The sequence below is a fragment of the Thalassophryne amazonica genome, chromosome 21 (genome assembly GCF_902500255.1).
Source record: "Thalassophryne amazonica chromosome 21, fThaAma1.1, whole genome shotgun sequence".
NCBI lineage: Eukaryota > Metazoa > Chordata > Actinopteri > Batrachoidiformes > Batrachoididae > Thalassophryne > Thalassophryne amazonica.
The window spans coordinates 11,457,054-11,479,998 of record NC_047123.1 but is presented as its reverse complement, the minus strand read 5'-3'; the positions used below and the strand labels follow the sequence as shown (position 1 = coordinate 11,479,998).

General features: G+C 40.6%; 1 protein-coding gene across 1 annotated transcript in view; it reads right to left on the bottom strand.

Annotated features, from left to right (window-relative positions):
• Positions 1-22,945, bottom strand: part of tbc1d32 (TBC1 domain family, member 32) — a 344,636-nt gene that overhangs the window by 84,987 nt on the left and 236,704 nt on the right. Inside the window, 5 exon segments of the mRNA XM_034162816.1 lie at positions 5,138-5,168; positions 5,170-5,276; positions 6,733-6,845; positions 6,848-6,886; positions 16,269-16,384. Of these exon segments, the coding sequence (XP_034018707.1) occupies positions 5,138-5,168; positions 5,170-5,276; positions 6,733-6,845; positions 6,848-6,886; positions 16,269-16,384 (406 nt within the window).

The window sequence follows — 22,945 nt, the reverse complement described above, 5'->3', positions numbered from 1 at the left end:
ATTGTAGTTTATTGTCTGTATTACAGCGTTTGTAAAGAGGTGTCATTTTATTTAAAGCAGCGAATCATTTTGAGTTATTAATTCTGACCGGACTCTGTCTCAGCAGAGAGCCGTGCAGCGTTTGGAGATGTGCCAACGGAACAGAGGACGATTTTCGTTTCTTGACTGCAACAAGACAAAAGTCCCAGTTAGTGACTTTAATACCACACAAAAGTGTCTCACGATTAACATATTTTAATGGCTTGAGAGGGGTTAAGAAGCGGACTTGCCACTTCTGAAGAGCAGCGAATCAAAGAACCAACAAGACAATGGATCGAAGCATTGCTTCATTGGTTCACACTTCAAAGTGGAGTCGCACTGCAGAAATGGCTGACTACAGAGCTGCTGCAGGGACCGATAAGCAAAAGACTATTGATATCAGTGGATCGAATCATTTCTTAACGATACTCGAAAAGAAACGGTTTTCGATACCCAACCCTAGATGGAAGCGACTTCAGCGTCGCATGTACAGTAAAATTTGCCTGAACCGCCATCATATATGGCGGTTTAGGCGAGTTTATTACACCATATATAATGGATTTCCGCTCACTTCGGATAAAATGTCCTGTCTGATCGCAATATATTTCCATTACAAACCCCAAGCAGTCTGGACGTGCAAAGTGAGGGTAGAAAATGAAAGTTCAGCGCTGACATTCGCCAATTCAAGGAACGTGGGGCCGGAGTCATTTCCGTGATTAGAAGCTTGACTGTTTATTTTTTCAAAGTGTGCTCAGACACGGCCTTGCAACCTGATGTGGACTGCACCTGTTAAATCAGGCACCACAAATGGCTGTGATTTGACACTTTTCTGCTTTCACGCTTTCCTCTCATATTTTAATAGTTTTTGCAGTGCGCACACTCATTACATTTTGATAATGGATCAAATACATTTGGCAGAAAAGTCCGCAAATTTACAACATGGAGTCAGAAAAAGAGGAAATTGTAAAGGTTACCTTTAAATTGGAAGTTTATTAGAAAGAAAAGCTTGTTGAGGGACACATTTATCCAGAATAAAGCATAATCCAGCGATCCAGAACTTTAAAAGTGTCATCATCACACAGAGTTACAAAGCTGCAGAAGCATAAATCAGGCTTTAAATTAATTAAATAAATCATCATAAATTGTAAATTTACAACCCCAATTCCAATGAAGTTCCGACGTTGTGTAAATGTAAATAACATAATACAATGATTTGCCAATCCACTTCAACCTATACAATGAATACACCACAGTGTGGTTTTTGGCCTTGCGCTTACGTGTGGAAAGTTCTCCAGATTCTCTGAATCTTCTGATTATATTATGGACTGTAGATGATGGAATCCCTAAATTCCTTGCAATTGAACATTGAGAAACATTGTCTTAAACTGTTGGACTATTTTTCATACAGTTGTTCACAAAGTGGGGATCCTCGCCCCGTCTTGCTTGTGAACGGCTGAGCCTTTTGGGGATGCTCCCTTTATACCCAATCATGACACTCACCAGTTTCTAATTACTTGTTCACCTGTGGGATGTTCCAAACAGGTGTTCTTTGAGCATTCATCAACTTTCCCAGTCTTTTGTTGCCACTGTCCCAGCTTTTGAAATGTGTTGCAGGCATCCATTTCAAAATGAATACATATTTGCACAAAAACAATAAAGTCCATCAGTCTGAACATTAAATATCTTGTCTTGTGGTGCATTCAATGAAATAGGTGAAGAGGATTTGCAAATCATTGTATTCTGTTTTTATTTACATTTTACACAACATCCCAACTTCATTGGAATTGGGGTTGTATGTCAATTTGATAGCTTAACTGTTCTTACATTTATTTTGATAGTACTTGTACCTGGATGTGTTGCTGTATGTGGTTAAATGATTACAAAAACATGTTGAAAACATAAAAGATTCATTCAGTAGTTCAGCACCAGTTGGACCCAAATGGCGCTATGTTCTCAGTTGTCGCTACTCTCTGTATAAAGGGACACTAACCAGACACTTAACTCATTACTCAGCTTCTCAAGTGCTGCAATCAGGGTATCCATTTATTCTGCACAAATCACAGCATCGTCCGTGAACTGCAAACAGTAAACCTTTTCTCGCCAAGTAATGCACACAATCTGCTGGTTTCCAGAACCTGACCAAATGCCCAGTTCATCCAAGCACTGGACACTGTCAGAGTCACAGCCCATCCCTAAGGTCCCTAATGTCAGTACCACTGGTTAGAAGCCAGAGATTCTGCCTTCACTCTGTTCAGCATGTATTGGCCAGCTGTGATATCCAGCAACTGGCTGGTGGGGATCCTGCAAATGTTCTGGATGCCCCAGACAAAAAGTCTGGCTAATTCCTTCAAATACTTCACAAAAATCCCTATTCAGCTGCAAGGATGTGGCTGATGCTTGCTTTCTTGGGTTGTGAAGACAGACTGTTCCAGAAGAAGTCTGAGGACTCTCTGCCAGTGCCTCTGCATAATTCAAACCCATCTCAATCCTAATTCTCTGAACCTGTACTTCTTTGTTATTTGCCTCAAATCCCATCTGAGCAGAAATGCACTCTCCCCTGTTATTGCAATATTTCAGCCTGGCTCTGTTCTCATACTGCCTGTACACATGGTCTCCAGAACACAATCAACGCCTTTGTTTTTTCCCTGCACACAAGTGCAGTATGACAGCATTATTGGCAATTAAATCATTGGTGTGGTCGTGGGTCATAAGACCAAACACCGTAACACGTGTATGTAATCAACCTTCTGAGGCAGCACATCCTCATCAAAATCTATCAATATCAGCAAACTGACATGTCGCTTTCCGTCACCGTTCATGGCCAATCATCTGACTCCCTGCAGTTCCACACTTATGTTTAGTGGAGTGTCATCTGCAATAAGCTGTGATGACACTCCAGTCATCACTCCTCTTAATAACTTCCTTCTGGCCACAGCAACAAAACACTCCTCAAGCAGTTTCATAATTCCCACCACCTGAACCTGTTACAGTTTCTCCTAACATTCAGCTACAACTGCTCCACTTGCCACCACTTGCACCATTTGAAGTCTCCAATAAATCAAGACAACTCCAGCGTTAAGCTAAAAGGATTAAACCCAAGAAACATTACTGCTTGCTGAGTTAAATCAACATTTTAGATGTCGCATCCTCACCCCTCTTTCTCAGATGCTGAATCTGAGGTTTTGCGATTCCGGCATTGGATCTTCTGTTCATACCTTTCATTTGCCCATCAACTACCTTCTACTGCCCACTTTCCTGTTTAACATCCTGCAGTTCTGAATTGATGTCAAGCCCAGAAGTAGTTGGACAGTGATACAATCTTTTGTAAATTTGTCTTTGAGCATCACCACAGTGGTACTGAAATGAAACCATTAAGATGTTCTGAAGTGCAGATTTTTTTTGTTTAGCTTAAATTCAAGGGTTTTAACAAAACTTTCACATTAAACATTTAGGAATGACTGTCATTTGTTTTAAAAGCCCTCAATTTTCACAGCACATAAGTAACTGGACATACAAGGGCGTGAGCTTTGGGTAATGACCTAAAGGATGAGGTTGTGGACAAAAGTGGTGAAATGGGATTCCTCCGTTGGGTATTAAGGACAAGGTGAGAAGCTCAAATATCTGGGAGGGACTGGAAGTCTACGAAATATCTGTTTGGGACTCTGGTGAGGATGCCCACCCTGCTGTGCCTTCTTGATGAGGGTGCTGAATGACTTGAGCGATGATGGTGCCCAGGAAGCAGCAGGAGTCCATGATGTTGACTGGATAGTCATAAAAGGTGATGGCTGGTAAGGTGGGGCTGGGTTCTCTCTACAGCCCACAACCATCTCTGATGTCTTTAGAGCACTGAACTCCATGTTGTTTTGGTCAGCATCAGAACAACATCCGGTAAATCTCCAGTCTGTAAGCAGACTTCAGAGATGAGCCTCGTGAAGTTTACGGTCGTGTAATCTGTAAACCATCAGGATCTTGACTGACTGATGGGTGGAGTTGCAACTGTATGAAGAAAGAATTTAAGCATGTGCAGCTGCAAGAGTGTGTCCTGCAGAAGAGATAGGATGATTGTATTATAGGCAGGCATGCGCATAACTGGTGCTCATGGAGATTGCGCGTGCTAAAATAAATGATGTGCAGCAGAAAACACAAGGGAAGTGCTTCATAAGAGGACAGCAATGACAGATTGTAGGAAAAGTGTTTCCCTCTGCTGTGCATCAATGATGTTTAGCGCACACGAGCACTATGAGTACCAGTTATGTGCACCCCAATTATAGGCAGAGCTGAAAACCCCAAACCGGATCCTGGTGTACATTCTTACAATGTCCAGAAGGTGGAGGTTGAGATGGAGGGTCATGTTTGTTGCATTGGTCACAGACACTCTGGCTGTAGTAGTGCAGCGGATACGCAAAATGATTGTGCATTTTGTGACTAAAGCATGAAATTTGGCACACGCATTCTAAAATAACATACATATTTTCAGATGTGGCGATATCCTGGAGTTGACTTCTCATGACCTACAGAGGTCAATCAAGAATTACACAGGGGTCAAACATTTAAAAAGTGTTCCAATCATATTGGAAAGGTATACCATATTATTTGTCTGATCATAAACAATTCCAAAAATGTATAGTTTGGACTATCCTTGACTAAATGTGTGTGGAGTTACAAGGTAAAAACAGCAAAAATGACGACAAAGATCAATTTCAGTTTGTACAGGGGTCAAAAGATAAAGTTGCATCAATTTTGGCATAAAGTGATGCAAATTATTCATTGTCGTAATTAATGTTCCATCACATGAAGCCTGCAATGCATTTCATGAAAAATGTGTTTGTCTACTATGAAACAACACCACCCCCTGCACCCCACCCAAAATTATATTCAAATTCATTATTTTTGTACTCACTCCATTTCATGCATTGTATGAAACACAAACTGTGCCAGAGTGTAGGCCCACATACCCAACAGAGAAACCTCATTCCACTGCTTGCATCCACGTTCTTTCAGTCGTTACTGAGTGGTTCATGACCATACGGGAGGACAGGAGCGTAGATGACTGAAAATGTTTACTTCCATGACAGTTTGACACCAGTCATATGTCACTTTTACAGGGTGCATGTGATACCTGAGCTGGTCTGAAATCAGACATCTGAAGGCGAATGGACCAGAGGAACTTCAACTTTCAGCAGCATCTCCACATAGTGAGCAGTACACCAGAAGATGGGCGGGATTCCCGTCTCAGCAACATGTACAGGAACGTGGACCTGATGACACAGTTTACTATTTCAGGACACTTTCTGAAACAATACCAAACACATACGCAAACACACAAGATTAGTCCATTCCGATTGACTGATTTTGTCTTGCTCACTCTCAGAGACTCTGACTTTTAGACCTGCAGAAGGGGGAACAGCAAGAATGTCTTGGGAAAGTTGTTGCTATGGACTGAGGAAGATGACAGTAATCCTGAGTACAGCAGATGGACTTGTTACCACTTTGAGGAGGATCGGTCAGCCAGACACGTATGCACCGACACTGAAACTTTTAGATGTGGGATGCACTCACGTTGCATCATGTCTGACTGTAAGTGTCAGTGGGGGAAGGCGGGCTTAGAAAAAAGTTTTTTCCAATCCTTTGCAACGCTGCATCGCGTTTATGGGGAGGAAGCAATGTCAGGTACACATGCAACTGAGCAGTGAAAGAAGTCTAAGGATGGGCAGGAGTCAGTTTAGAGACCTTCAATGAGTAGAACAATGGACAACATCCAGCGTATGAAGCGGGTGATAGAGATTGTCCTGCTCCATGGTACCGATGACTGCAGAGGAACCTTCTATTAACAAAGACATCATGTGCAAGATCTACATCAAAGTGGTCTACAAGCTCCTGTCTGAGTACCAGAACAAGCAAAGAGTCATTGGAGGGTCATTACGGGTTATGAATCATGAATACTCAAATATAATCATGAGAACAAGCAGCAGAGTCATCATCTGAAAATTCGGGTATTATTAAAACCGATAAAACAAGGAGATCAAAGTTGAAGGTCAAGGTGATGCTCATCTGCTTTGTGACACTCCTACCAAGCTCGTCAAAATTGGACGATGGATTGGAAAAAAATATTGTCTTGTTTGATGAGTCTCACTCATCAAGCATTAATAGCATTAATATGGTCAGGTCCTGCATGGATCCATCCTGCCTCACCTCAACAATTCAGATTGGTGGCAGTGGTGTAATGGTGTGGGAAACTGCATGATGCTTCCATACCAATATGGACCAAAATCACAGCAATGTTTCCAGGACCATGTTGACTCTATGCCATGAAGAATTAAGTCAGTCACGAAGGCAAAAGGGGGTCCAACTCAGGTCTAGTCAGGCATACTTAAATGCAGTGACTAACAAATGTATAGTATACAACATCTACTTGTGCATTCCTCACTAAACATGCGCAATAAAAAAAGAAGAGACAATGTGTCAGAGAAAAACACTCAGCCAGAGGCAGTGAGTTAACAAGTAAATTGTGTGCATGTTCGGCCAGGCAGGACTCATCGGTGGTTACTCCATTTCTCTGCTGCATTTTCTATAGACACAGTCTTAACTACACTAAATCTGCAATAACTTTACTGCTTACTGACTTTTGTATTATATAAAGTATCAAACTATTATGTTTGTGGTGTCTTTCCATGAAAGCATTACCTTGTATCATGTCTGTCCCATTGTACTCACAGAAGCATATATCCTTGCAGGCCAGATGAATGCAGAGGTAATGAGAGTGGACAGGCTGAGTAACAAGCGTAGAGATCTGTCCATATCTCCAGCCATGATGAGAAAGACTGTGGGATCAGCCAGTCGTGTCCAGGATAACTGTCCTGTTGTGTGACTGGAGTTAAGAGTTAAGAAGCAATACATTCAAAGGATACAAACTGCACAATGGTCAGCAACTCAAGGTATAGTGGACTGGAAAATCATGCATACTAGAATTCCTAAAAAAAATCCCTGTGCAACAGCTGGCCAGATGAAGGAGGTAGGAGGTACATTAGGTATTACATAACCACAAGCTTCACAAAGAACATAGCATCATCAGCATAGCCAAGCACAGCAAACCTTCCCACATCTATAAATCTACCCAAGATAAATGACTCCATACTCAAAAAATAAAATTATGTAAGGTATTTCCACCCAAGTAAAATGTGTTAACTTAGCCAGAAACAATTTTGTTGAGTAACCTAATTGTAAATTTGTTGGGCCAACATGATGAATTTGCGTTACTGTTACCTAATTACCATGGATCAGGCCAAGTAGATTTGTAAAGGTAAATGTAGACCTAAATGTAAATTTGTTGGGTCAGCATAAATTTGTGTTACTGTTACCTAATTACCATGGGTCAGGCCAACTAGATTTGTAAAGGTAAATGTAGACCTAAATGTAAATTTGATGGGTCAACATAAATTTGCGTTACTGTTACCTAATTACCATGAGTCAGGCCAACTAGATTTGTAAAGGTAAATGTAGACCTAAATGTAAATTTGTTGGGTCAACATAAATTTGCGTTACTGTTACCTAATTACCATGGATCAGGCCAACTAGATTTGTAAGGGTAAATGTAACAAAAATAAAAAGTAGGTCCCTTCAGCAGCTCCCAAATCTGAGGTGGATCTGCATGTTCAATTGGCACAGGTTGGCCTTCCTGATGCAACACCATATTACATGGAGAAATGTGTCAGTTGTGGGGTTTGAACCGGGAACCTTTCGTATTGAACCACCCCTGCCCTGTAAGGGTAAATGTAACACACTGATGTAATTTCCTTGACCATTCAAACTTGTTTGATATTATTATGAATTACTTAATTTATTAAGGTAGTTACAACTACTTTTAAAATTGTATAGTTACATGTCAACTTAACTTTGCTGTGTTGGATGTGCACAATTTATACAGATCCACTTTGGATTTGCTGTGACGACCCCGAAAGCAAACAAACGAGCAGCCAAAGGGACTTACTGGGTGTTTTTTATTACATTTACCCTTACAAATCTAGCTGTCCTGAACCATGGCAGTTAAGTAACAGTAACGCAAGTTCATGTTGACCCAACAAATTTATATTTAGGTCCCTCAGCAAAATTGTTTCTGGCTACATTAACACATTTTACTTGTTTGGAAATACTTTCCATAATTTTCTTATGTTCACTGAGCAAGTTAGAGTTTAAGTTGTTGCATGTTATGTTAAACTACATGATTTAAATGTGTTCACCCATAAACTTGATTTTCTATCATAGAAGCTACATGGAATGGTCCAGTCACACGGCACTTAACAAATGGCAATGAAGCCCTAATGAAACAAGAAATCTGGACTTCGTTGGCATCGTTTAAACCTTCGCTCAGCTTCATTCCTGCAGCGGTCACTTAGTCATGATTTTAAACTGTCAGAAAATTTGAATGAAGGGCAACGAAAACCTCAATTTGTCCATATTTCATTTACTGTCGTTCTTGACGGTTTCTTTTGCTTAGTTTTTGTAACGTTAGCCTATCGTTTGCTTAGTTTTTTGTAACGTTAGCTTTCGTTTGACTTCGTCGAACCAGCAGAATGTTTTCACACAGTACAAAAGCCAGTTTTTGAGTGTTGGAACGCAGAGATGCATACACACCTTTTCTCAATGAATTGTGATTTTTTTTTTACTTTTTCCCTTCGTACAGCAATCGTCGTATGCCGTGTGACCGGGCCATTAGACTTAGGTTCATGTGACATAAAACCAACAACACTCATGTTTTTTTTTTTTTTTTTTTGAGTGCATGACCTCTTAAACAGCCGGTCCATTGAGGACAGGAAGGACCAAACATGCCCCTGACGGACACCAGATACAGAGAGCCTGCTGATACTTTGCACAGCACTCACAGTGCCAGTATACAAGTATAGGCCAGAAAATTGAAATAAAAGTATAAGCCAATAAAAATCAAATTTGGTCCACAATATTTCCTCCTCAGACATATATGATCACCCATTAAAAGAATATATGTGTAAAGATCACACACAAAAGTTGGTTGTATCTACATAATGCTCTCTTGGTGCAGGTCATTATTATTATTATTGAGCAGAGAACAAGCAGGGAATAAACAAGTGAACAGGGAATAAGTCAGGCAGAGCATTTCCAATATTACCATAATAAGTAGAAAAGAACATGATGGAAAACTCTTCAAGCATCAAGATCAACATGCAGAGGATCAGCATTCATTTGCAATTACGTTACTTCTTTCTTTGCATTTCGGGGGCACATATATTGTGGCATCCTGGAATGGAGTGTTTATTTGTTTCTGCTGCAGCAAACCAAATTAAAACGGAGAAGCAATTTTCAGTGAATACAAGACTGCCTGTCTGCATGTTTTAGAAGAATCAAAGGAAACAAAGTTTTTATACCTCAGCTCTGGAAAACAGTTTAGTAATATATCGTGGAAATGCACCTGCATCATTCCAACATGAACGCAACAATGCTTTATGCCTCAAATGTTTTTTAAATATATAGATTAGATTTATTTGTTTATTTATTATCTGAACGTACTTATAGAGAGAACAACAAAAACAGCAATCAAACCAAATCAAGCTATTGGACAATTGCAGCAAAGGGATCCAAAATATAATTAAAGGTTCTCATATATTAATGTGGTACGAGGAATAGACAATAACAACTTTCTCTCAAGAGACAATGTAATATTTGGAAATAATCTAAAGTTTTGTTAATGCCTTAGTGGCAGGTGGATGAAATATTATTATACAATTCACTCTTAGATACTCACTGTGTCTGTCCTGTGCAGTCCTTATCTACACCACACAATGTGCTGTGCACGTTTCTTGTGTCTACATTTAGGTTTAACAATAAAATACTGCAGTTCTCCAGCCAAAGTGTCTGTCTTCATTTAAACACACTCAAATATTCTTCATCCATTTGTGCATGTGGGTGCATTCTTTGACGCGAACCTCAATTTGTACAAGGAGGAGGGGGAGAATTTATTTTGTTTTTCTTTTTGGCTGTGCTTCAGCACCATGGACAGTGAGATTCAACATTCAACAGCAGCACACAGACAGCTGCAGCAGGAGGCACTGTCACTGTCTCACAGCTTCTATAACCCCAATTCCAATGAAGCTGGGGCATTGTGTCAAATGTACATAATAACAGAATACAATGATTTGCAATCCTCTTCAACCTATATTCAACTGAATACACCACAACGACAAGATATTTAATGTTCAAACTGATAGACTTTTTTGTTTTTATGCAAATATTTACTCATTTTGAAATGGAATTTTGAATTATCAGTTTTGAACATTAAATATCTTGTCTTGTGGTGTATTCAACTGAATATAGGTTGAAGAGAATTTGAAAATCATTGTATTCTGTTTTTTATTTACATTTTACACAACGTCCCAACTTCATTGGAATTGGGGTTGTATAATCACCCCTTGAGGATTAGAATAATTGTAATGATGATAGGTGACAGGTGACGGGGTGGATAATTTATGTGTAGTCGGGGTTCAGACAATGTTAGAGGTGATCTGCACATTGCCAGTGCCTTGTCCACTGAGCTACCTGTACTACTACAGAAATAAAGGTCCAACACATATTCTGTGACTTAGATATCTCATATGTGTGATATTTTCTCTGTTAAAAATGACAAAGGTACCGTTATATCAATAAACTGTCCGGAATTAGTTTTTTATGTGTAAATCCATGAGTGAAAAGTGCGCTGCCGTCTGCAGCTGGCCTGCTCCGCTCTCTTCCGCTGAGGGAGGACTTAGCTCAGGTCACAGCCATCTAACTACGTCAGACAGAAGCACTCACTTGTTGTTCATTTTTATTTTACTCAAAAGCCTCGGCGGTGCTTAAACTTGAAACTGGCTTATCAGTAGCCGACAATACTAAATGTTAGCGGTTAGCAGTTAGCTTAGCGTTATAAAAATTAACTTTTCAGTTAGCGGATTAGCAGTTATCGATGCTAACATTTTGGTTAGCTGTGCCCACCACTGTCACACACCATACGAACACCTACTCTGCTTTCTGTGTGTTTTAATCTGCTCAACTCCAAAATATCTAAGTATTAATCAGTATGTCTGGAACAGTATGTGGGACAGCGGTCATCACATCTAAATAAATGTCATGTAGGACCTCACCACACACCTAACATACACCTCACACACACATGCTGCTGCTATCAAAACTCAGTGACTATGAGAAGGCAAACCTCTCCTCACACCCTCACTGTATTAACAGACTGTGAAATTAAATGAAACGGTGGAACTATTCCTCTAAAGTGCTTTCTCAAGTTTCTGTGGAATTCCACTCATTTTTAAAAGAAAACCACCCCATGCACCGTGCTTCCCACAAAAATATCATATTTGTCCATTTGTGATTTTGACATATTCTGCTCAGATGCAACCAGGCAGATGCCGGCAATGATGTTAATGTGCACGCATGAATACAGATTCAGTCAAAAATGAAGCATCGGAAGTAACCTGGCATCCTGTCCAGTGGGAGTCATAGACTCTCTTATACTTCATGCTACAGAATCTGGAGATAAGCACCGGAACCAAAAGGCCTCAGGGCCTTTATAAGACTTACAGCATAGAGATAGACTGAACTGGAAGGCTGACGCCAGTGTTTCCCCTCAAAAAATCTTTAATTTTTAAGGTTAAGGTTAAATTTTTAAGGGTGAATTTTTTTTAGCATCCAAATCAGAGTTTGAAGTAGAGCTTATAAGGTTGAATTTGTTTAGCATCAAAATATTCAGCCTCAAAAACTTAAATCTGAAAAAAAAATGCAAACTAAAAAAAATTCAACCTAAAAAAAAAAATCAATCTAAACAATTTAAAGTAATGTCGCGTTCACGCCGGACACCACGCGACGCCATAAATTCGCATCCGTCGCCTGGAGATGGACGTGTGACCATCGCCCGGTGTGTCGCTCTGCTTGAGCCGCGTTCACAACCAGACGCCACGCGATGCCACAAATTCATCATTTGCTGCAAGATCTGCGTCTGAATGGCGGCCGCTTTCAGCAGTACTTCTGCCTCTCCAGGACCGAGTCAAAGGACCTCCTGTCCCGTTCACGCGCGCACATGTGAACAAAGAAAAAAAAACTGCCTGCTGCTGCAGTTCCTCGCTCTCCCATCAAACTCTGTCATAATTGTGTTATAAACCAGTCACCATTTGTTTTTTTATACATCTGTCTAGTTAATAAAATTATCTTCATGGACGATTCGTTCACACGCACACGTGGACAAAAAAAAAACTGGCTGCTGCTGCAGTTCATCGCTCTCCCCTCAAACTCTGTCATAACTGTGTTATAAATAAAGGACAAAAGGGACATAAGTCCTGCTCACAGGCTGATTGCCAGAGACAGGACATGTCCACATCAAGTATAAACTCCAGACATCTCCACGTCACTACATATCCAGTCCCTGATTGGTCATCGCGGCGATGTGATGTGACGCGATATCGCGCCACAAACGCGCCAAAACTCAAAATTGCTTAATTTGTGTCGCTTTATTTGCATCCATCGTGTCACATTGCATGGCTTGGACTTTTGCGGCATCACAACGCATCCTTCCAGACCAAGCTGCAAGAAGAAGACATGATATATTGCTAAACATTGAATGATTGAGACAGGGATCGATTGCTTCTCCCTGGTTTTCTGTTTTTTGTGGTTGAGTGTTTTTTTAGGTAGATTTTTTTAGGTTGGAATTTTCTGAGGTTGAATTTTTTTTTTAAGTTGAAGTTTTTGAGGCTGAATATTTTGATGCTAAACAAATTCAACCTTAGAAATTCAACTTCAAACTCTGATTTGGATGCTAAAAAATTCAACCTTAAAAATTCTAATTCAAACTCTGATGGCACAGATTTATTTCCATATATGTTGCTCAGAATTTTTTTTTTTTTTTTGGGGGGGGGGGGGGGGGGGGGGGGGGATCACAAATGCAAAACCTAAAGTTAAGTGATGTGGACCACCAACTGCAGGAGTGCAAACAATATACACTGACCTGCCACTTTATTAGGTACATCTGTTCAATTGCTTGTTAACACAAATAGCTAATCAGCCAATCACATGGCAGCAACTCAATGCATTTAGGCATCTAGTCGTGGTAAAGATGACTTACTGAAGTTCAAACCAAGCATCAGAATGGGGAAGAAGTGACTTTGAACATGGCATGGTTGTTGGTACCAGACGGTCAGAGTATTTCAGAAACTGCTGATCGACTGGGATTTTCATGCACAACCATCTCTAGGGTTTACAGAAAATGGTCCAAAAAAGAGAAGATATGCAGTGAGCAGCAGTTGTGTGAATGAAAATGCCTTGTTGATGTCAGAGGTCAGAGGAGAATGGGCAGACTGGTTGAATGGGCGACTGCGTGATGCCGTCATGTCAATATGGACCAACGTCTCTGAGGAATGTTTCCAACATCTTGTTGAATCTATGCCACAAATAATTAATGCAGTTTTGAAGGTACAAGGGGGTCCAACCCAGAACTAGCAAGGTGTATCTACTAAAGTAGCTGGTGAGTGTATTTCGATATAAGCAAAACTTTATGTGCATATTTCTTGTCAGAATCCCTCCCAGCCGCCACTAACAGATCTCATGGTGCAGGTGCACCCATTTTTTCTTCAACGTTTAAGTTCAGACATCCTGGTAAAGAGTGGTTATGCAAAAGGAGGCTGGGTCAAGCATGGCCCACAAGGAAGTGGAGGTTAATGTCTGACTAATGCCTGATTTTATTTATTTATCTTACTAGTCAAAATCTGTGGAGTAGATGTCAGATTCTAACCCATGACTCCACAGATGCGGAGAGCAGTGAGAACGCTTACGTTAGATCAAAATAAGATGATAGTGGGCTGTCAAATCTCTATAAAGATAACATTTACTCCACAAAAGATTGTTTGTGTGGGAGAATACCAGAATCAAAGCGCTCTGGATGTGCTGTAATAATTAGTGACATCCAGATTAATAGATATTTGGCAAATAGCTGTAAAGCTCTATTTACGACCGTATAACCAGCATGAACGTCCGCAAATCATCAGACACAACAGGGTTATTCCCTTATTGACCTCTGCCAATAAATTCAAATAAGGAAAGAAGAGCATCTGGTCAAGGTGAAACTTGATAAAGGATATTCAGACAACTCAAAATATTCATCTGAAAAGATGAGCAGATGGAAACTTTCAAGCACCACGTTAGCAAGTTATGTATTTTTTCATCTGTTCCATTGGCAGATTTCTAACTTGTGCACCAGCACAGGTTAAAAATCACGGAATTTTACCTTAAACTGAAACCTTTCATCTTCTATTTGTTGCTAGTTAAAAACTTGTTTTCATGTAAAATAATCTGCTCAAAGAACAAGTGAAAATTTGCATTGGCTTTGCATTCTCAGGAGGCAGGTCTACTTGTGTCCCTAGGGTGGAAGAAAAGTCTGCGGGTCACAGAGTTTTCTCTTATCGTGCGCCTGTTATGTGGAATGATCTCAGTGCATCAATAAGCGCTTTGAGGCAACTCTGTTGTGATTTGGCGCTATATAAATTAAAATAAATTGAAAATTGAAATTGAAATAAAAAAGTCAGATTCTGTAGAGACTTTCAAATCCAGACTTAAGAAGCACTTATTTTCCCTTTTGTATGGCTAGCATACTGGCTATTATGTTACTATGCTTTTTTACTTGTTTTACTCTTTTACTGTGCTTTTAATTTTAGAAATTCAATTGTTTTTGATTTTTTTTCTGAATTGTCAGAATTGACTCTTGTGAATTGGCACTATATAAAATGAATAAATTAAATTAAATACATTTCTGAAAACAAGACTATCTGAAAAAATTCACTTTGAGCAATATTTAGTGGTAATGCTGTGTTCACACCGGGCACGACGTGAGCGACAGCAGCGACAGGTTGCCATGTAATACCTATGGAACGACGCGTTTTGGTGCCAAGTCACACAGCGCGACGCGATGGACTCGAGTGAAGCAACGCGAGTGAAGTGATTTTGAGCAATTGGCGCATTTGTGGCGCGATATTGCGTCGCATCACGTTGCGTTGCCCACCTCCCCAAGTTGAAAAATCGGAACTTTTTCGTCTTGTCGCGCCGTGATGACCAATCAGGGACTGAATATGCAGTGACGTGGAGATGTCTGGAGTTTGATGAAGATGTGAACATGTCCTGTATCTGGTAGCAGCCTGTGTGCAGGACTTATGTCTCTTTTATCCTTTATTTCACAATTATGACAGAGTTTTTGAAGCGAGCAGCAGCCCCACAGCAGCGGGGAGCGGAGTTTCTTTTTATTTTTATTTTACATGCGCGCGAGCGAATTGTCCATGGAGATTATTTTACTTATTAACTACACAGATAAAGCAAATGGTGACTGGTTTCTAAACACAATTATGACAGAGTTTTTGGAGCAAGCAGCAGCCCCACATCAGCGGGGAGCGGAGTTTCTTTTTCTTTTTTCACTTTACGTGCGCGCGAGCGAATCCTCCATGGAGATTATTTTACTTATTAACTACACAGATGTATAATAAAACAAATGGTGACTGGTTTCTAAACACAATTCTGACAGTTTTTGGGGGAAGAGCGAGCTGCAGCCCCACAGCAGGCAGCAGAGTTTCTTTTTTTTTTTATTGTTTACATGTGCGCGCGTAAACGGGACAGGAGGTCCTCAAACTGGGTCCTGCAGAGGAGGAAGGACCGCTGAAAGTGGCCGTCATCCAGACGCAGCTCCTGCAGCAAATAGTGATACTCCCTGAATTGGGAACATCTCATGACATTTGTCAGCTTTCCACAACAACTCGCTCCGTGATCAAGGTCCGTCATGTTAACTTGACTGACAACAGGAGCCGGAGAGTGGAATGGAAGCTCCTCCTATTTGATGACGCACCGTGACGAATTTTCACAGTAAAAGCAGAGCAACACACCGGGCGAAGGAGGCGCGTCCGTCGCCATGCGACCCCCGCGAATTTGTAGCGTCTGATCGCGCCCGGTGTGAACGCGGCATAATGGAGAGTTGTTTGTGTTGTTGCCTCCACCAACAGCGTGATAATGGACCATCACATTATTAACTCCACCAAGCCAAACAGGCAGGCGAGTAAAAGATCCTCAGCATACAATTTTAATGGCAGTCACACACTGTGAGAGAGAACAGCGTGCACACAATGTCAGAGGTCGTGAATACTTTTTCTGAACACTATCATGTGACTAACCAATGGACATGAGTGCAGCTGTAGACTCTGAAAAGATACAGACATCTGAAGAAGGCTTAGACCTTTGACTCGACAAAAACAATTTTGTGTGTTTCATCAGCAGCGTCAGGCCATGCTCAGCATCATCTTTCAGGAGCTGGAGGTGGCTGCCGTACCTAAAATATGAAATCAGACAGTTCAACAATCTGAAACAATAAGCAGAACATTTACATTTTTATGAGAAACACAGCACTGCAAAAATATTTGCTCATTATTACACAGAAGTATTTACCCACCCATTGCTGTCTTCTATTTTATTTATATGTGTGTGTGTGTGTGTGTGTGTGTGTGTGTGTGTGTGTGTGTGTGTGTGTGTGTGTGTGTGTGTGTGTGTGTGTGCATTGTTCTCTGTCACCAGGAGGGACAACAAAATGCTGTCCATGCGTCCATCCAAATCACTGTACGTTCTATAACTTTTAATAGATTTGAGACAAATTTACCAAATTTGCATCCCTTGTGGGTCTAGGTCAACTTCAATGATGAGTGACCCTGAGCAAATACTGAAGGTCACAGAGTCAAAACTAGAGTCTGTGTGTGATGAAGACTGTACTCTCAATTCTCAAGGAATTACAGACAGGTTCATCAAATTTACAGCAAGCATGCATCCCTTCAAGGTCTAGGCCAAATTTGGTGCTTTAAAACATAATTGTTTCTTCATTCTGATTCATTCATTCTGCTACAATACACGAGTTTGATTGCTGACCAACCCAAAACAAACCTGAATCAGTTCTTTCCCTGCATAGATCAAGTGTTCCTGCCAGTTTGATTGCAATTAGATTAGGCATTCTGAAGACAAATTACTAGCAGTCATACAAATATAGTTGCACAGAGTGCCATGATTTGTACAATATCTGGGTTTATGTTATGCTGGCTGTGTCCTGGTTCCTGCGCTTAGGTCCAATGTCTTTGATTTTCTGTCACGGGTTGGTTTGATCTATTTGTCATACCTTTGCCACATTGTGAGTTCTGTTCTTGTTTAGTCTCTGCCTTTTATTTTCTTGTTGATCTCTTTTCAGGTTTTTCATTTGTTTCCTAGTTTGTTCCTTTGTTCTTTTCATGTTAATATTAGGCCTTCGGTTTTATACTTTCCTTTGGCATTTTGTGTTGTTCACGGTTGGTGTTTCTGTCACAGATTTCTCTTTCCCTCTGTCTAACCTCATCTTTGTCTCGTCCTACCACACCCCCTTCCTGAACGTTCTCCACACCTGAGTCTCATTTGTTAAATGCCTCCTGTGTTATTTAACCCTCTGGGGCCAACACCGTCGTATACGATGGCTGAGACCAAGCTTTACTAAATTATAAATAACTTTTTAATAATACGAGATAAAAACGTACTTTTTTTTTGCTGAAAAGTTAAGTTCGCAGACCTTCGAGCCAGCCATTGGCCATCTTTGTCCTCCTCATAGAAGCTGTGTGATGACACATAATGTGAGTGTCCAATGGGAATTGGTTCACCATCACATGGTTTTCCAAAATCCAATCGTAGGGCAGATTTACCTCACGTGATAAACCAAAGATCGTTTTTAGGAGTGACGTTTTACTAGTTGGCCCATTGGAATAGCCATCTGGCTGCTTGCTCCAATGCGCCCTGCGCCATTACGCACAGCAATCAGTGAAAGTGAGCAGACGGAGGGCCTCTGATGACAATCTCACATGCTCAAACACAAAGTGTGTGAGTTTTAGAGATGCTCCACTCCTCATTACATGTGAATGTTATTGAATAAGCCTGTGGCAAGCTCTCTTGCTCCGGCGTAAAGCACTGTTTACCATATCAATGGAGCGAGGGGGAGGAGCCGCTCCTCAGAGTGTAAATGGGCCAAAGTGTCAAAGCGGCTCTCAGAGTAGGACAGAACACTCCAATACACAGTAGAAGTAGAAGTTTGTGATGTGATATGAAGACAAACAAAACGCATAGACCATTTTGTATATATTGTTCAAAATGTGCATTTGTGTTTTTTGCTTGAACCTTTTTATTGTACAATCTTTCACACAAGAGCCCAAATTACCTTTATAAAGTGTCAAAACAGTTGTTTACTATAGTCTGCTGTGTGTTTTGAATAAAAGTGTGTGGAAAATTATTTTCAGCTTTACTTTTTCCTTTCTTATTGTAAACCTTTATTACACATATAAAACACAACTATAGCATATATATTCTGAAAGTACAGGTTTTCCTGAAAAAAGAGACATAAAACTTGATTGTGTGATGCAGGGAGAGCTGTTAACAGCAATAATAAAACATTTATGCCAGGCGAGTGAACTGTCCAAAAAATGCCCTCGGACCCCAGACCTGTGGTTTGTCAGCCTTCGCCAGTTCATTGAACTCTTGTGCCTTCATTCCAGCCTTCATTATAGTCTTGTTTTGCCTTTGTCTCTGCCCTTCAACCTTGTTGGTCTGTGTTTTGACCTCTGCTCATTTTTGGACCACACCTCTGCCTCACAATTGACTGCAATCTCTGCATCGCTAACAGCCAAACTGTGCATCATATGTCTGTCTGGTTTTTTTTTCGTTAAAAGCCTTTTTGATTAGTTCATCAGCCTGCGAGTCTGTATTTTGTGTCCACCTCCTGTTAGTGCCATGCCATCTTGCACCATGACACAGACACCAAGTCAATCACAAGGGCGCATGCCTTTGGCAGTGTTGGCACATAATAACTTAAAAAAAGTTTTGGTTTTGGACATCATGTGCAAAATGATGTATTACTGTAAGATTGTGATAACTGCCGATAATCAAACTTATCACTATGATCTGTGGATATCATTACACACGTACACCAAAAATGCAAACACGAGTGGCAGCGTCTCTGGAAGAATCGCTTTGGTCACTGACAGTTATACATACGCACTATGGAATATAGCAGCATGGAGTCATAAATGACACAAATAACAAGTATGACAACACTAACGGCTCTGAAGGGAGAATAAAGAATGGGATAAATATTATGCACAGTGGCATCATTAAGGCCCAGCAGGAGAACATTTACACAGCTTCAGTAGGTGTGAGGCTCCCTTATGAGGAGCAGAAGGGAACAGTAATCTTGTATTATGTAGAAATAGTGCAGCATTAAAAGCTCCAGCCTGCAGACAGGAAAAGCACGTGGATACTGCAGTGTAGTTTCTCCTTTTCCTTCAACAACTTGCCAACAAATCATCACAGCATCATTAGATTAGATTAAATTTTTCTGGATGAATTTAGATGTTGTTTTTTTGTGTTCGCCTCTGGGACACAAATAATATCTTTTGTTGTTGCTTTATATTCTAATCTCACTGTGAAGAGATTGTTTTCTCAGCATGCAATGAAACGGCTCTATATCCTAAGGATAGTTCAACTCTGGTGCAAATTTCTAGGTTTCAGAGAGAGCGTGTGTGTGGGAGGTTCCATTTAAAGGTGAAATGTGGACTAATTGTACAGGTTCTTCAACTGAGGTACAGAATAATGCACTGCAGTCTTGCCTGAACCCTGCGTGATATTGCGGGATTTGACCACTTATGGGACAGCCGCTGCCGTAATATATACACAGCATAACTTCACGCGGATAAATGGTGTACTGTTTTGTTTTCGGCTGCACTTAGCGACGCAGTCGTGAAAAGATTTTTTTTTTCGATTCCGAGTGGAGAAGAGATGACGAGGCAGATGGGAGACGTCGTGTCGTAAGTGTTAGCCTACACAGCTAACCAGAGTAGCTCCTTTCTCTCGCCTGCAAAATGGCCTTGACATGTTTGTGCTCCAGGTCATAAACAAACCGCAACACATGTCCACTTTCCATCGCATCGTCACTTTTTCTTTGCATTTACACTTTGTTTGCATGTAATTTGCTCAAAAACCCAAAAAAGATGTGTTTTTTTCCCCCGGACGTTGAGAAATTATGTCATATGTGTCATATTTTGCCCCTTTAGCACGCGCCCTCAAACGAGACTGCGGTGTCCTATTATCTTGATAGGCTGGAGAATCATGTTGGGATTACTGGGAATGGCCTTACATGTTTGACATCATACCTAACCAGTCGTTCTCACTGTGTCTTATACAACAACACTACCTATAACCTTGGTGACATGAAATATGGGGTTCTACAGGAGTCCATCTTAGCCCCCCTGCTTTTCTCTCTTTATATAGCACCCCTTTGGCATTTTGGGATTACCTTTCATTGCTATGCTGATGATAGTTATACATGCCGATAACTGCTGGTAATCTCATACACATAAAATCCTTAGACGATTGCCTTGCATCAGTGAAAAGCTGGATATCCAGCAATTTCTTATTTTTAAACTCAGACAAGACCGAAATCAATCAATCAATTCAATCAATCAATTTTTTTATATAGCGCCAAATCACAACAAACAGTTGCCCCAAGGCGCTTTATATTGTAAGGCAAGGCCATACAATAATTATGTAAAACCCCAACGGTCAAAACGACCCCCTGTGAGCAAGCACTTGGCTACAGTGGGAAGGAAAAACTCCCTTTTAACAGGAAGAAACCTCCAGCAGAACCAGGCTCAGGGAGGGGCAGTCTTCTGCTGGGACTGGTTGGGGCTGAGGGAGAGAACCAGGAAAAAGACATGCTGTGGAGGGGAGCAGAGATCGATCACTAATGATTAAATGCAGAGTGGTGCATACAGAGCAAAAACAGAAAGAAACAGTGCATCATGGGAACCCCCCAGCAGTCTACGTCTATAGCAGCATAACTAAGGGATGGTTCAGGGTCACCTGATCCAGCCCTAACTATAAGCTTTAGCAAAAAGGAAAGTTTTAAGCCTAATCTTAAAAGTAGAGAGGGTGTCTGTCTCCCTGATCTGAATTGGGAGCTGGTTCCACAGGAGAGGAGCCTGAAAGCTGAAGACTCTGCCTCCCATTCTACTCTTACAAACCCTAGGAACTACAAGTAAGCCTGCAGTCTGAGAGCGAAGCGCTCTATTGGGGTGATATGGTACTACGAGGTCCCTAAGATAAGATGGGACCTGATTATTCAAAACCTTATAAGTAAGAAGAAGAATTTTAAATTCTATTCTAGAATTAACAGGAAGCCAATGAAGAGAGGCCAATATGGGCGAGATATGCTCTCTCCTTCTAGTCCCCGTCAATACTCTAGCTGCAGCATTTTGAATTAACTGAAGGCTTTTTAGGGAACTTTTAGGACAACCTGATAATAATGAATTACAATAGTCCAGCCTAGAGGAAATAACTGCATGAATTAGTTTTTCAGCATCACTCTGAGACAAGACCTTTCTGATTTTAGAGATATTGCGTAAATGCAAAAAAGCAGTCCTACATATTTGTTTAATATGCGCTTTGAATGACATATCCTGATCAAAAATGACTCCAAGATTTCTCACAGTATTACTAGAGGTCAGGGTAATGCCATCCAGAGTAAGGATCTGGTTAGACACCATGTTTCTAAGATTTGTGGGGCCAAGTACAATAACTTCAGTTTTATCTGAGTTTAAAAGCAGGAAATTAGAGGTCATCCATGTCTTTATGTCTGTAAGACAATCCTGCAGTTTAGCTAATTGGTGTGTGTCCTCTGGTTTCATGGATAGATAAAGCTGGGTATCATCTGCGTAACAATGAAAATTTAAGCAATACCGTCTAATAATACTGCCTAAGGGAAGCATGTATAAAGTGAATAAAATTGGTCCTAGCACAGAACCTTGTGGAACTCCATAATTAACTTTCATCTGTGAAGAAGATTCCCCATTTACATGAACAAATTGTAATCTATTAGACAAATATGATTCAAACCACCGCAGCGCAGTGCCTTTAATACCTATGGCATGCTCTAATCTCTGTAATAAAATTTTATGGTCAACAGTATCAAAAGCAGCACTGAGGTCTAACAGAACAAGCACAGAGATGAGTCCACTGTCCGAGGCCATAAGAAGATCATTTGTAACCTTCACTAATGCTGTTTCTGTACTATGATGAATTCTAAAACCTGACTGAAACTCTTCAAATAGACCATTCCTCTGCAGATGATCAGTTAGCTGTTTTACAACTACCCTTTCAAGAATTTTTGAGAGAAAAGGAAGGTTGGAGATTGGCCTATAATTAGCTAAGATAGCTGGGTCAAGTGATGGCTTTTTAAGTAATGGTTTAATTACTGCCACCTTAAAAGCCTGTGGTACATAGCCAACTAACAAAGATAGATTGATCATATTTAAGATCGAAGCATTAAATAATGGTAGGGCTTCCTTGAGCAGCCTGGTAGGAATGGGGTCTAATAAACATGTTGATGGTTTGGATGAAGTAACTAATGAAAATAACTCAGACAGAACAATCGGAGAGAAAGAGTCTAACCAAATACCGGCATCACTGAAAGCAGCCAAAGATAACGATACGTCTTTGGGATGGTTATGAGTAATTTTTTCTCTAATAGTTAAAATTTTGTTAGCAAAGAAAGTCATGAAGTCATTACTAGTTAAAGTTAATGGAATACTCAGCTCAATAGAGCTCTGACTCTTTGTCAGCCTGGCTACAGTGCTGAAAAGAAACCTGGGGTTGTTCTTATTTTCTTCAATTAGTGATGAGTAGAAAGATGTCCTAGCTTTACGGAGGGCTTTTTTATAGAGCAACAGACTCTTTTTCCAGGCTAAGTGAAGATCTTCTAAATTAGTGAGACGCCATTTCCTCTCCAACTTACGGGTTATCTGCTTTAAGCTACGAGTTTGTGAGTTATACCACGGAG